The sequence below is a fragment of the Blennius ocellaris genome, assembly GCF_963422515.1.
Source record: "Blennius ocellaris genome assembly, chromosome: 18".
Taxonomy (NCBI): Eukaryota; Metazoa; Chordata; class Actinopteri; order Blenniiformes; family Blenniidae; genus Blennius; species Blennius ocellaris.
Window position 1 is genome coordinate 22,568,477 of NC_137667.1, and position 16,188 is coordinate 22,584,664.

Below are 16,188 nucleotides of genomic sequence, written 5' to 3' on the forward strand. Positions count from 1 at the left end.
TCCTGGGGGGTCCTGGGGTGTCCTGGGGGGTCCTGTGGTGTCCTGGGGTGTCCTGTGGTGTCCTGGGGGGTCCTGGGGTGTCCTGGGGGGTCCTGTGGTGTCCTGGGGGGTCCTGTGGTGTCCTGTGGTGTCCTGGGGGGTCCTGTGGTGTCCTGGGGGGTCCTGGGGTGTCCCGGGGTGTCCTGGGGGGTCCTGTGGTGTCCTGGGGTGTCCTGCGGTGTCCTGGGGGGTCCTGTGGTGTCCTGTGGTGTCCTGTGGTGTCCTGGGGTGTCCTGGGGGGTCCCGGGGTGTCCTGGGGTGTCCCGGGGTGTCCCGGGGTGTCCTGGGGTGTGGGCATCAAGGCAAAGGACGCCAACAGACTGAACAAACTGATCAGGAGTCTGTTGTTGGCTCCAAGCTCGTCCCCCTGGAGGAGGTGGTGGTGGTATTTGTTTTTTTGCTGCTAAATTTGGAAACAATTGAAAACAAGCTGATATCTGACGTGTTGAGGGTCTGTTGTCCTGCCCAGTGTCCTGCCAAAACCGTAAACAAACTTTTTCTTTGAACCCACTGTATGTATAAAAATATCTTCTTCACTGTGTTCTCATTCCTCCCTGGTGAACAATTGGACGCAGCAAGACGGGCAGAAAAAGAACAGAGCCTTCACATCCTGCGTCTCCCACTGGGGAAGAGACAAGTGGGACGAGGCGTGCTGGACCTCTGCTGGTTCTAGACATCTTTATACCAGTTGGAGGGAATTTGTGGACTTGACAACCCTCTTTCACAAAAATCCCTTGCTTCAGGCCCAATGGACACTCCTGAGTGTGGTTGTGTGGGTGGAGGGGCTCCATCATTATTACACTGTTCACTGATGAAACCACAACTTGTAACCTCTGTTGCCTTTGACTTTGGCTTCCTCTGACAACCCTGTGGACAGTGGAGACACAGGGACTTCCACAATTGTCCCATTGTTTTCCTCACAGCAGCCTGTATCTTGAAAATAAGCCAGGAATTAAAATAGTGGGATCCACTGGGGATTGCAGCTCACGCTGACTCCACTTGACACACAAACTACTGTAATACAAAATACTAAAAAGTGAGTTGTTTTGTTTTTTTTATGAAAAAAACAAAACCCTTGAGGTTGGGGTAGGGGAGGAGATGGTTTCCTGCAGGGGAACAAAAAGCGAGAGATGATCAATGGGCTGACCTGAACACTAACAAGAGCAGCTTTTATTAATGTGTGTCTGAATTCATTCAGCAGCCACTCTCAGGGGCAGGTGGGGAGTTTGACTGGGGCGCTACACCTGTCAAACGCTACCGCAGGTGTCCTAAGGCCAGCTCAGGGAGGACAGAAACCTCCCGTAGAGCAGAAGGGCAAAAGCTGGCTTGATCTTGATTTTCAGTATGAATACAGACCGTGAAAGCGGCGCCTCACCATCCTTCTGACTTTTTGGGTTTTAAGCAGGAGGCGTCAGAAAAGTGACCACAGGGAGAAGTGGCTTGTGGCGGCCAAGCGTTCATAGCGACGTGGCTTTTTGATCCTTCCATGTCGGCTCTTCCTCTCATTGTGAAGCAGAATTCACCAAGCGTTGGATTGTTCACCCACTAATAGGGAAGGTGAGCTGGTTAGACCGTCGTGGGACAGGTTAGTTTGACCCTACTGATGATGTGTTGTTGCAATAGTAATCCTAATATTCTGCATGATGTGGCAACAGATTCTCACCTCCTCATCTTGAGACTCGTCTCCAGTGGGTCTGTGTCCTCCCACTGCCTGGCGGGAATCTGTGGTCCCTCCGCCTCTCCGCCTGATCGTCCGGCCGACGTTGGTTGTTGAGCCGTCGTCGTTCGGCCTGCTCAGCCAATAAACGCTCCTCTGCTTGACGACGCTGCTCCACCTGCCGTCGCTTCTCCACCTGGTCATCCAGCCGACATTCGTTATTCAGCCGGTGCTGTTGGACCTGCTCAGCTCCATGATGCTGATCAGCCTGAAGACAGTTCTGGACTGGATCAGCTTGACGATGCTGATCAGCCTGATAGTTCTTGGCTTGATCGTCTTTCTCATGCTTCTCGGCCTTGTGATGTTCTTTGGCCGCCTGAAGCTGCTCGGCCCCCTGGTCCTTCTCGGAGTGTGGCTGCAACTGCTGCTGCTATTTGAGGTAGAACATGAGAAGAAAGACTCCGTTAATGTCCACAGAAGGACACAGAGAGGAAGAAGTCACAGTGATCTTCTTCAAAGTCAAGGGCAGGCCTGATTTGGGCTTTTTTTACTTTATTTTATTTCATAAAGTTCTAATTAGCACAGCATATTTTATGATACCCCACCATTGATTTAAGGGTGTATGCAATGTTCATTTCACATTTATAATAGTGGTTTACATTCTGTCTTGAGCGAACATACTCGTCATAAGTTGTATTTCCAGGTCATTATTCAAATTGTAAACAGCACTTCCCCGTGGAGCAGGAGACTGAGCTTCCTCCGTGACCTTCTGCTGAGCGGAATGCGAGGACGAGCACTCAGCAGATCAGGGATCCAGCATTCAGTAGACTGGAAGTAAGAGAAAGTCATGGTTACCAGCGTCGTCATGGCTTGTTGACTGTCTATTCTATACTATGAACATTCTAAACAGCACTCACCTGAGGAACATGAGATGGAGCTTCCCCTGCTGCCCACTGCTGAGCAGACTGACGGACCCCAGACCGACGAGCGGTGAACTTCAACCAATGAGATAAGCGGGATTCAGTGTTGTCAAACTGGTGAGTGAGTATGCTGTCAGCTCATTGGTCAGAGCCAGTGGAATACGTTTACCGTAAAGTTTGGTATAAAGCGCCCTGTTTATCTGTATACGTACCCAATTTAACACAATCGTTATGCAGTATATTGTGCTAAGTTGGGGACATATAAGTCACTATTGGGGTTGCATTTGTGTTGATTGTTTTGTGTTGAGTCATTGGTTTCATGTGTTCAATAGCTAGATTTGACGTTTAGTTATGAGTGTATTTAGTTCTACAAGAGTTTCCTGGCAAAAAAGGAAGAAAACCAGCCTGACAAGCAATATTGCAGTATTGTAAAGTAGAGTACTCAAATACTGAGACAGCTTTTTGTGGTTCTTCTGTGTTTGCAGACTGTTACTCAGTTTGAATAAATGTATTCACACCTGGAAGAACATGGTCATCATTGTGTGTAGGTAACATTTGTAGGTAGGTAGGTAGGTAGGTAGGTAGGTAGGTAGGTAGGTAGGTAGGTAGGTAGGCAGGTAGGTAGGTAGGTAGGTAGGTAGGTAGGTAGGTAGGTAGGTAGGTAGGTAGGTAGGTAGGTAGGTAGGCAGGTAGGTAGGTAGGTAGGTAGGTAGGTAGGTAGGTAGGTAGGTAGGTAGGTAGGTAGGTAGGTAGGTAGGCAGGTAGGTAGGTAGGTAGGTAGGTAGGTAGGTAGGTAGGTAGGTAGGTAGGTAGGTAGGTAGGTAGGTAGGTAGGTAGGTAGGTAGGTAATTAGGTCGGTACCAGAATTAAAGCTGCCAGCAGCATTGAACAGATCCTCACTAGTCAGCTCAATGGTGCAGCTGCTCTTCTATAATGTAGAACCAGACTTTATACAGGATGACACATCCTACTTGGAATGAACGAGACTCAACCAGAACTCAACCATTGTCTTGTGAGTATTGCAGCAGGGCCTCTCCCTCCCTCAGTCCGGTGCAGATGTTGATGCGTCGCAGGGCATCCATCGTGCCCCTCTGATGAAGTGAAGCGCCTCCATCCTCCATTCTGGACGAGGCCCGTCGTCGCTGCTGAGCTGGGCCTGACGGGGAGCGGCAGTAAATGCAGAAGTGGGAAAGAGGGGAAGTTGTCTGCTCCTACATGTAATGAATCCAGGAAGAGGGAAAAAAACATCATATTTAATCTCACTCATAAGACTTTCCAGAGCTAGCACCATTACAAAATAACTAACTCATTAACTCAATACTTATTTCTGAAGATAAAGAAGTGAGAGACAGTTCCCCCTCTGGAGAAGCGGTAGTAGACAGTCAAAGGTCCATCAGGAAAACCTTCCCGAGGACGATCGTGGCGTGAGTGGTAAAAACCTTGAAGACCTCGTCGTTCATTATTGCTGCCATGTTTTGTCCTGTCAAAGAGTTGGACATACAAACAAGGATGGAAATGATCCAACACATTCATATAGAAGAGTGGAGAAGCAGGAGTGGTCCAGTCGCTGCTCCAGAACAAACTGTTGTGTTTCAGGACGCTGAGAGTTAAATACACGCACCAATGTTAACATGTTTGTTTCACTTCAAATAGCACATTTGTAAAATAGACAAAAACACTTCAAAACGGTTCAAGCAGTGTGAACAATTGCTCTGCTCCTAACAACACATGGAACAAAAGAAGTGAAGTTATTATTGTGCAAAGAAAAACACCTTTCTTGAGTCAAATAGTTTGGGAGTGTGCGGCTTCCCAGTGGCGTTCAGGTGTGGAGACTCTGGAGAAGAAAAGCACTTCCTGATCTGTTCCTGATCTGGCTGCTCATACAGTTTGTTGTGTGGGAGGAGCAGAGCAGCCAAAACCCTCCAGCCAGGCTCTGAAAGCTCAACAGGTTTGTCTGCTTCAGTGATACAGGTTAACTCAGTTACATTTAATTCATATTATTGCAACGTGTCACAATATCTTCTGTTTCACAATTTACTGTATCTGCTGACAATGAAGAATTGAATCAGTCGGCTGAGGATTAATTTTGACACCAACTTTTAATTTCTCTGCAGTATGTAGTTTGAAATGGATTCTTCAATATGTTACAGTCACACATCACGCCACTGGCTGCACACAAGTGATGACTTTCCCTTCTGCTGCAGGATGTGACCCCAAATGGAATGGAAGCAAAGGGTCTCACATGGATCTGAAATATCTACAACCAGGTGTCGTCCTTTGTGAGACAGACAATAATGTCCTGGGATTTCCCAGAAGGCTGCTGGTCTCGACGATCCAAAGTCCTCTGCAGCTACTGATGCCACCCTGACTGTCTCGACAAATATTTCATGACAATTTTTAATAAAAAGAATCAATGTGCAAGATAAAAATGGCCCCTGAATGCTGTTGTCCATACGATGGCGCCAGAGACTAGTACAAATATCCACCATGACACTTTGCCCTCTCCACATGCTTCATGACAGTAATAGATGATTACTGTAATAAACAATGATTATAACATACACAATCATCTTCATCTTCAACTACAGATAGGGGTAAAGAAAAACATGAGCAGAGATTGTTTTGGAAGTTAAAATCCTCATACTTTTTATCATGTCTATTTAAATCAATAAATAAATAAATACAAATAAAAGTAAAAATAAAAATAAGAACTTTGTTGGTCACCCAACTTTTGTTGGCAAAGGTAGTAATGTATCTCACAATGGTATTCAAGCCAAGGATATTTAAAAAAAGAACAACTCTTTTCCCATTAAAACGTATAGATCTCACTTTATGGAGACTGAACTTAGGAATTCTAAACAATATGACTACTGTGGAAGATCTAAAGAGAGGAATTAAAGAATGCATTAACATAATGGAAATAACAATGTTGAGCCAACAATAGTCTGGGACACTGTCAAAGCAGTAATGAGAGGTAATCTGATCTCAAGAACATCTTAAATAAATAAAATTAAAAGGCTTAAATAAAATAAATCACATCAACAGTTAAGGACACTTGAAAAACAACAACAAACAGACCATAGTGACGAACTGGTAGAAGAAATTCAAAAAATAAGAAAAGACAGACACTATGGTACTTGAGGCGGTGGAAAAGAAACGACGATTTACAAAACAAATATTCTATGAATCTGGACCCAAAGCCACAAAGATTCTGGCAAAGCGCCTCAGAACACAACAAATCAAACATTCAGTTCACACAATCAGAGAACCATCCAGCAATGAAATAACACATGAACCAGACAGTATTAAAAAAATATTGAAAGATTATTATAGAATGTTATGTTCCTCACCCGAGAATACAAACAAAGCAGATATTAAAAAATATTTGTTAAAACTGGATCTCCCCTCTATAGGTAATAATCAAAACACAGATCGAACCTCTCCAATAACAAAAGAAGAGCTGGACAAAGCCATCAGTAAACTGAAGACTAACAAAAGTCCAGGGAGTGATGGACCCCCTAATGAGTGGTAGAAGACCTTCAGGCAGGACGTCCCCCCTTGTTGTTGGACTCATTGAACTGGACACTCAAGCTGCTAACACCCCCCTCCTGGAGGGAAGCCATAATATCTGTTCTCCCCAAAGAAGGTCCAAATAAGGAATACTGTGAGTCGTACCGACCAATCTCTGTTCTGAATGTCCATTACAAATGATTTACTTCAATAATATCCAAAAGACTGGAATATTGACTAGCAGGGCTGAGAGATGAAGACCAGACAGGTTTCATAAAGGGCCGACAAACCCAAGATCATATTAGAAGGACAATACAGCTCATAGAGACCATGAACAAACACAAAACAAGTGCAGCCTTAGTTAGCCTCCATGCAGAGAAGGCCTTGGACCGGGTCAGCTGGCCCTTTCTTGTCTCTGTGTTGGAGAGAATGAGTTTCAGCAGTCAATGTATTAAATGAATCCAATCCCTCTATGATGAGCCAACCGCCAGAATTAAGATCAATGGTTCCTCAACAGATAGTTTCACACTATATAGAGGCACCCTGCAGGGATGTTGTCTGAGCCCCAGCCTATTTGCTCTATCATAGAGCCGTTAGCCCAGGAAACTAGACACAATGACCAACTTAAAGGAATTACAATATCACAAGAAGAACATAAAATAGGATTATTTGCTGACGATATTATCACATGCTTAAAGAATCCAGACTTAACATTTCCTAAATTCATGTCAATCTTAGATAATAATGGGCTGAAGTCTGGTTACAAATTAAATATAAATAAAACACAGGTTCTGTGTTTGAACTACACACCAAATAGCTTTATCAGACAGAAGTATAAATTAAAATGGGACTTGGGAACTATAAAATATCTTTGAGTCTTCCTTACAAAAGATTTGAGTAAACTCTATAAAGCAAATTATAACAAAATGAACAACGCCATACAGAAAGACCCATCAAAATGGCGATCAATAACTTTAGATTTCAGCTCAAGAATTGAGGCAATAAAACTGAATATCCTACCTAGACTGCTGTACCTTTTTCTCTCTTTACCAGTTGGAATACCAGACCACCAATTCACAACGTGGGACAAGCAAATCTCACGATTCATTTGTGGAGGCAAAAAACCAAGAGTCAAACTCAAAACACTTCAAGTTGAGAAACAGGAGGGGGGCCTTGCACTGCCCAGTTTAAGAGAAGACTTTTATGCTGCCCAGTTACAATACATGGTGTGTTGGTGTTCTCCAGAATATTATGCCCAATGGAAGAACATAGAGCTCTCCCAGAGCAGTAATCTACCTCAGACCAGGCGAGGAGACAAGTACTACACACACCAGGAAGATGACAACTTTACTGTTTCCCAAACATTACAAATCTGGACAGTTGTAGTTAGAAAATATAAATTGGAAGGAGACATTAGGTTGCTGCTATGGCCTTCCCAGACAATTCTTTTCATACCAGGACAAACTGACAAAACCTTCCCAACATGGAGGGATAGAGGTATAACAGCCATATGCACACTGACAGAAGGGAACAATTTTAAGTCTTTTGAAAAGGTTAAAAATGAATATAAACTCGAAAATAAAGACCTGTTCCGTTACTTACAACTAAGACACTTCTTTGACACTCAGGTACAAACATGTATATCATCAGAGAGCAGTGTGCTGATAAAAATGATGCTGGATGCTGATGAGAAAATGCTTCCAAAGCCGTCTGTAAACTGTATGCATGTCTTCAGAAATGTACAGGTAATACCTCACTGTATTTAAAATCTAAATGGGAAGATGAACTACATACCGACATTTCAGAGTATGACTGGAGAATGCTATGTGACACAACACCGCTCCACAAGCTCTAAACGCTGGAGACAGTCTGGTTGGAAACATCTGACGGGCTTTTCTATCACACCGCAAATCAAAAGCAAACAAGCCGGTGTTCTGGAGGACATCCTAAAATACAAGGTTCCCAGGGACCCACGGGTTCTGTGTCTGGGATTGTTCCCAGAAGGAATCATCTGGAAGGAAGACAGGTACCTCTTTAAAATAATGATCATTGCTTTTAAGAAGGTCATTACTAGGAACTGGTTAAAGAGCCATGTTCCAGGAACAGGACACTGGATTTCCGTCATGGAGGAAATCTATTCAATGGAGAAAATGACTTTTCACCTGAGAATCAAAGCAGGTGACTGAACACAACAATGGAGGAAATGACTTTTCACCTGAGAATCAAAGCAGGTGACTGAACACAACAATGGAGGAAATGACTTTTCACCTGAGAATCAAAGCAGGTGACTGAACACAACAATGGAGGAAATGGACCTCGTTTAGAAAGAGAAGGGAAGATAATCCTTTTTTTGACTGACTGAAAAGTGTGATGCCCCTTTTGTATTGCTTTTCGCGGTTTGTTTTCTATGTCTAAAAAAACAAAGATAAATAAAAAGTATTAAAAATAAAAAAAAATAAAAAAACGTATAGATTTCAACTTTATCTTAAAATATCTTTACCTAGTTAAGTGACAATTGGAAAACAAAACAAAACATTAAATTCATGGTTCCACTAATATGTCAAAATCATAATTTCACTTTTAAACTTCAATACAATCGATCAAGAGTGATTTCAAAGTTTTCACAGAAAAATAGTTCAGATATTTGCTTATGAATCTCTCAAAACCTGATGGATATGTTGAATGTGAAACAGTGTTTACAGTCCGACTTGTCTCAGTATATCAGCTCACTGTTTTTTTTTATTATTATTTTTTTTATTAGCCATGTACAAAAGGGACGCAACACTCATTTTTTATTACAGCTTTCTTAAGAGTAACAGACATAAAGCAACACTGAGTCCTGAGCTGAGATGCAGGTGATACTGCCTCAAAGTCATGTTGTCAGTTTGTAAATATCGTTTTACTACCTGACACCAGGAAGTAAAACGTACACGGGTAATCGCAGTGAACCTCATCTGGAACAAACCTTTTGGTCAAAACTGGACACTACAGTCCAAAACTCCTGGAGATATTTGGGACAAAGGACGGGGTTGAGTCATGCTGGATTCACCCGGTCAGGAAAAGTTGCAGGGACATTAATGTAATTTGGGCTCATACACACAGAGAGACAAATGATGACACTATGTGAACAAATGTAATGTTTTCTACTATTGGCCCATGCCCTATTGTGAGAAACAAATAACACTTGATATGAAGGAATAAATGCTATTCTTACCATCTGACATGCTGACTGCTGTGGCTGTCTCACTTCTTCACATTAGATCTATTCAGTGCTGGGCAGCCATGAAACATATGCATAGCTCTCTGATCTTCTCACATGCATACATTTTTTTTTTTTATTTAATAAAATTGACAGATCTACAAACATATCTAAGGCTGGGCAACAGCTGGTGGTGGTGTCAATTTGTATCGGATGGCTTCACTGCCTGCGTCGACTGGCACTGTATCCGTCAGTGCAGAGGAGATGCCAAAGATAGCTGTGTGTGTGTGTGTGTGTGTGTGTGTGTGTGTGTGTGTGTGTGTGTGTGTGTGTGTGTGTGTGTGTGTGTGTGTGTGTGTGTGTGTGTGTGTGTGTGTGTGTGTGTGTGTGTGTGTTGACGTTGGCATCAAGCTTTACACGTGTAATTGTAGACTTGTATAATACACACTACAATCGCCACAGTACTACTAAATATTCACAAAATAATGTTAAGAGTCAAAATGCTGACAGATAATTTACAGTGAACAATCAAAGAGCATCAACTCCCCCCAGGCAGGCACTCAGTCGGTCTCATGGCCACAGGCTGTCTATTCATGAAACATATTCATTTTAAATAATCCAACTTCCATTAATCAAACCAATCCAACCATCCAGACAACATGTAAACAAGGCAAGCAGCACAAATAAACTAATTTGCTGAAAACTCAGTGTTAAACCTCCTCCTATCCAGCAAACATCACCAACAACGGTCTTACCTGTAACCTTTGACTGTCCTTCTTCCTCCGTTTTATTTTACTTTTGTTTTCCCACCCATAGGGATTAATAATGTTGTGCTCATTGACAGGAATAACGTGTTGCTGTAACTTGTTAAGTCCCACTTGTCGCAGGTGTTTCGGATTATCTAGCGTCCCTGTTAACTAGTGACCTTCGAGTTCTGTCGGGGTGGAATATCCTGTGTAGGGAACCAGTTAACACGAAAACCAGTTAATCCGAAACACCAGCCCGCCTCCTTTACCCGACAGCGCGATCTCGCATATATGACCTAATAATAATTGTTTATAATGAATTAATATACTGGCATAATTATTAATGAAAATAAATCATATAATTATCAATATATACATACATCAACAAACTTTTTTTTTATTGTTTCCATTTTTAACCAAACATTAAAATGGCAGAAATATAAATAATTCAAAGCATAATTTTTCCCCAAATAAGCTTGACTTTGCAGTTACAGAAAACCAATTTTTTTGACACATTCACTGTCGAGACATCGCTGCTGATGGAGCTTCCGGAAGCTACCGGAAGCGACAGTTAAACTTTAATTGGACGCTGCTAGCTGTTAGCCCCGCTAGCATTCAGTGTCGCAGCAGGCATTGGCAGTTCACCACCGGAGCAGAAACGGGCTACAGAGAATTGATTCTCAGCAAACAATTTTTTCCTCCAACCTTCAACAACCAAAGTAAGTGATGATGCACTGAGATTTACACTTTTTTAAAACTTTTTTTAACTTATGTAACTTAATGCAAACGTATGTCACTTAATGCAAACATCCAAGTTTTAACTAAGAAAGTGGGAAACGTATCATTTCACACTATAAAACTGATGTAAGTTGAAATATCCTTAAAAATTGGTCACTCGACTATCAAATAACATTTGTTTGAGAATACAAATCCATCAAGGTTTGATGCTAGCCGCTAAAGCTAACATGCGATGAACGTCTCCAAGGCAACAGATACAAACACCTGCAGTTTCACGGCTATTTTCTCACTATTAATGGGACTTTTTCCACAAATATTGTTATTATTATACACATATGTATCACCTCTCTCTCTCAGACACACTCATAGAAAAAATTAAGAGATATTGCTATTTTAACTCACTTGGCAGTGTCCCTATGGAGGCTATGCTAGCCAGCACCTAGCGGTAGCCACACTCAAAATTAATTCATTAATGTCCAAATGATGTTAAATCTCCTTTGTTTTCTGTGTTTAAACACTCAGCTACATCTGTCTATAAAAAGTGGAGTACAGGTTGAGTATTTTCCGAAGGTTTTGTGCTGCTGTCTGGCGTGTGACCACTTTTACAAACAATTGAGATCAGAAGTGATCAGGGTGGATTGTTGACATGTTTTTGGGCCTGTGAGCAGGTTGAACTGTTATGAGGTGTCATAGGAAGTTTATATACAAGGAGCTTTACGGAGTTTTGTTTGACTTATCTGATTAAGAAATGTTACCAGTTGTGTTGATATATACTGCTGTGAAATCATAAATTCAGTCATTTCTGATGTTAAAAAATATTAGTTCCAGTGTATATATCATTATTCTCTTAACACATTTGGCTTTAAAGTGACTGAACCTCATTCTAATATTCAACGCTTTTTCCATCTCTAGAATGAAAGTTGTTGAAGAGCAGCAGAATCCACTGGTGCCAGACCTGATGCAGGTCCTGGAGGAGGCACGTCACCTGCCACTGTATGTTTACAAGTAGCATTTAACACAGTGTGTTTTTGATCAGCATTAGTCGTTGCTACAGCTATTGATCAGTTGTGTTTATATACTGCTGTGAAATAATAAATTCAGTCATTTCTGAAGTTAAGAACTATTAGTGTTCATATTATTCTTTAACATGTTTAGCGTTAAAGTGACTGTGAAACTCATCCTAATGTTCAATGCTCTTTCCATCTCCAGAATTAACCACACATGCAGGGCGATTGTGGAAGAACCGTTTCCGGACGAACTGCTTGAGTTCATATTGACAGGAGGAGGCGACCAGGCAGACGTCGCTCTCCAGCCTCCTGAGGCGACGTCCAAACCACCTGCTGGAGTCGTCCTCCGTCCGGTCAGTGCTCAACCATTGAATCATTTAACCCTTTAATCAGTCCACAAAAACTGACCTTTCCTCCTTCAATTAGCCTTTAAATATCACCTCACGACACGTGTGTGTTGCCTCATAATCAAAGTGATGTGGTGTCTCTTGGTGTTGATCTTAACACTCTCAACTTGTGGAACTTGTGCATTTAACACTTTTCCTTTGTCTACAGTGTTTTGTGAACCTCTCACTGAGTGTCGCTCCTGCTCCTGCTGTCAGCGGCCCTTCAAGGTGAGTTCACTTTCCACTTCTGGCTCTAAATACACTTCTGGCTGTTTGTACCTGCATGAACATCATGACATTCAGCTCGTTTCCCAGAGCTTTTCTTCAAGCTCTGAGTCACTGCACAGCTAGAAAACCTCTGTTTATTGAGTCTCAGTGAGGCCTGAGTGTGAATCACATGTTTGGGTGTCACACCATAACATCCTATTACATGTCGATTTATGTTTGAACTCTTCCTGAATGCTTCTCTGAACGTTTGTTTTTGGTGCCTGCAGAAAACGAAGGCGGGGCAACGATGATGGCGATGCAGGCAATTACATCAAAAAACCGCCTAACGCATACATGCTCTTCTTAAAAGAGCAGAGGCCCGTCGTTGCCACCGAGCTGGGCCTGACAGGGAGCGCCACTATTAACACCGAAGTGGGAAAGAGGGTAAGTCGTCTGCTCCTACAGTTTAGAGATACAAATTCATTACTCATGTTTAGAAGCTGGCTTGTCTTTGTGTGTCTGTGCTGACAATGTGTTGTCATCTGTCCACAGTGGAAGTCGTTATCGCGACCTCAGCAGGAGCGGTACTATGAGGCAGCCAGAGCCGAAGCTCAGCTGCATGAGGCCAAGTACCCGGGCTGGTCGACCGCCTCCAATTATGTATGAACTCTCTCCTCACCTTAAACTCATTCATGTTCACAAGACGTCACTCAAACTGCTCAAGAGTTTGTTTAAAAAAAAAAAATGCACTTAGTTATTAATGTATTTTCTGTTTTTAGGGGAGGAAGAGACCACGAAAAAGGTCGCACCAGTAATGAGGGTACAAACACCCCACAGGCCCAAAGCCCACTTGTTTTAAACTGGATAATGTTGGTCGGATCCACCAGTTCCAGTCACAAGTCGGCTCTCAGATCACACACACATAGTGCCCTGCTTCTACTTCAGAAACCTTTAAATAAAAAAATTTTTAAAAAAAATCACTCTCATGCTGTCTTTTTTTTTTATTACCATATGAGGAGTAGCATTATTTTATATTTTATTGTGGTGGGCACCTGGACGGAGGTTCTTGCAATGGAGTGGGTGTGTGGGTGACGGGGAGGGGTTAAAAGAGGACGTCCAGTCACGCAGGGGAAAATGTTTGACAGGTGAACTGTCCTGCCGCTGGAGGCAATAAAGGAAAGCAGACTGGACTCCTTCCTTCCTCCTTGTTCTCTCATCTACTTTCCTATTTTAATTTGAATGCAGCATCATTTCTGTTTGGTAAACAACCTTCAATAGATTTGGGATAAACCTTGGTCCAGCAGGAAGTGAATTTGAATTCTTTAAATCTCAATTGGAATGGTCTAATTTCAAATTGAATGGGAATCACAATAAAGTCATGATGACTCCTGATATTTGTACCGGGATGCCAGCCGGCCAGTTGACCACCGGGAACATCGTATTTCCAGTTAGTATTTGTATCGGAGGAGTTTATGCCAGGTAAAAGTTGTAAGTACTGTCATAAAAGCCATTTCTTATCATCTGTGTTCGACTAGTTTAGCCTAGTGCAGAGTCCAGTATGTGTGGCATAAAACATTGAATCGTAAAACTGAATTTTAATGGAGAGAAGTGAATGAATTCAGGAACTTTAAAAAAAAATGTGTTTAATGAAATACAGTTTACATTTTATTCATGCATTCATCTGTGTGCAAAGTTCAAATCAGGAGGACTTGCTCCACTCAGGCTCAAAAAGCACATGTATGATCACAGACAGCGCCACCTGGGGGACAACAACTCTGCTTGTTTTAATTCTGCTTCATGTGGAGGCACTGAAAAACTGGATCTTTGTTAAAGCAGGACTGGTCCTTCCAAGAGGTTTTGTTAAAGAACAGATTCAGCTCTGATTCATCAGTAGAGGCAGCATAATAATCTATAAATGACAACGCCAGTACCCATTTTTCATACATATATATGTTCCCCTATAAGCATATAGGAGACATAATAAACACCTGATAAACATGCATATAAAAGACAGGTAATTGTAATTCTTCTCAGGTGAGGCTGCACATACAGCTTTGGGGGGCCCCTGGTGGCCTGAAGGCCCTTCCCAGCTTGACGGGACATGGATGGAGCTCAAGTACATCAACACAAGGCCAACTGGACACTACAGTCCAAAACTCCTGGAGATATTTGGGACAAAGGACGGGGTTGAGTCATGCTGGATTCACCCGGTCAGGAAAAGTTGCAGGGACATTAATGTAATTTCGGCTCATACACACTGAGACAAATGATGACACTATGTGAACAAATGTAATGTTTTCTACTATTGGCCCATGCCCTATTGTGAGAAACAAATAACACTTGATATGAAGGAATAAATGCTATTCTTACCATCCATCAGTAGATGGCAGCAGAGGCCCGATAATGAAAGACTTGGCTTCAGTATGAAAGCAGGAGAGCGCATGAAAGTGCTGAAAATAAACTTTTTAAAAAGTAAAAAAAAAAAAGTTTACTTCCAGCTTCTTATATAACAGGTTGAAAACCTTAAAGAAAAAAGTAAAAAAGAGACAAAGGAAGAAATAAGCTCTGTTCAAATGTTTCCAATGAATTAACACCATGAAATTCTTATCATTTTTATTAATTAATTTATTAACTGCATATCAGCCATCTACCACTATGTTTCAACCTAAAATGTTTTCTATTTGTACAATTAAATCATGTACCTAAACGTACTTATTTTAACCATTTAATCAAAGTCTAACTTTTTACAATGCATTTGACCCATAAACGTATTTATTTATTTTAGTCTTTGTGTAAATGTATTTATCTAGCTCAACCAAAAACCATTACTCTTAACATTTTAGTAATTGTATCCTTCATTGTTTTAACATAAATTGCGCTATAAAATCACAATATGTATATGTATCTCAAGTGGACCACCCAGCACCCAGTAACGGTGAATTTTGCCTAAATTAAGCCTCTGCTAACAGACTGGTCAGGCCAACCACTATGGTAGTAGAGTTTATCCTTAAATTGGGTCAAATGACATGAAGTAGTGAAGGTCCGGCAATAGACGCGTGGAGCTCCTAGAGCAAACCCTGCGTCGGTGCGCGTGTCGCTTGGAGAAAGTCACGTGACCGATACAGGAAGTGTTTGGAACTGACAGTGACGCCAAACTGTGTTGATAAGGAAGTGCATCTGTCAACGGGATGCATCTGCCAAAAGAATCTCGGATCTTTTGCGGTTCAGCGTCAAATTCACCTGGAGTTATGGAGCAGCCTCAAGTGAAAAGAAAGGTTTCTTGTGCGGGACCATTTTGATGTCATATCGGAAAATAAGGCATTTGTTTTAAGTTAATTTAATCCTTCTTGTTTCATCCTGTTCTCAGAGTTTCCTCTTGATCTATCTGAATTCAAATTCGTTTCAAAGTGGCTCTTAATTTACTATTCATCTTATTTTCTGCAGGTTAAATGTCGCATTTGTTCGACAGAACTTTCGTATTTAAATAAAAGCACCTCCTCAATGCTGAGGCATTCCAGGGCTCGGCATGAGGATGAAGTCCCAGATTCACCCAGGATTAACTGCATACTATACAGCTATTCTACAACTTACTCAGTTCCTTTATTAATAATCACTTCCTATTAATTTACTCTTTACTTATTGTTTAACCATCAAGCTTCCAGGAAGCAGATGCTGGACGAGGCTCTGCTGAACTTCCTCCTGAAGGACTGCCGGCCCCTCAGCATCCTGGAGACTGAAGGGTTCAGGAACTGGTTCAGGTCCTTCAGCCCTCATATGTT

General features: G+C 41.9%; 1 protein-coding gene across 1 annotated transcript in view; it reads right to left on the bottom strand.

Annotated features, from left to right (window-relative positions):
- The window catches only part of LOC308143587 (microsomal glutathione S-transferase 1-like), a gene marked incomplete at both ends in the record, with an annotated part of 136,850 nt that overhangs the window by 118,072 nt on the left and 2,590 nt on the right, over positions 1-16,188 (bottom strand). Inside the window, one exon of the mRNA XM_080514449.1 lies at positions 3,973-4,019. Coding sequence (XP_080370575.1) covers positions 3,973-4,019 — 47 coding nt within the window. The remainder of the gene's footprint in view (positions 1-3,972; positions 4,020-16,188) is intronic.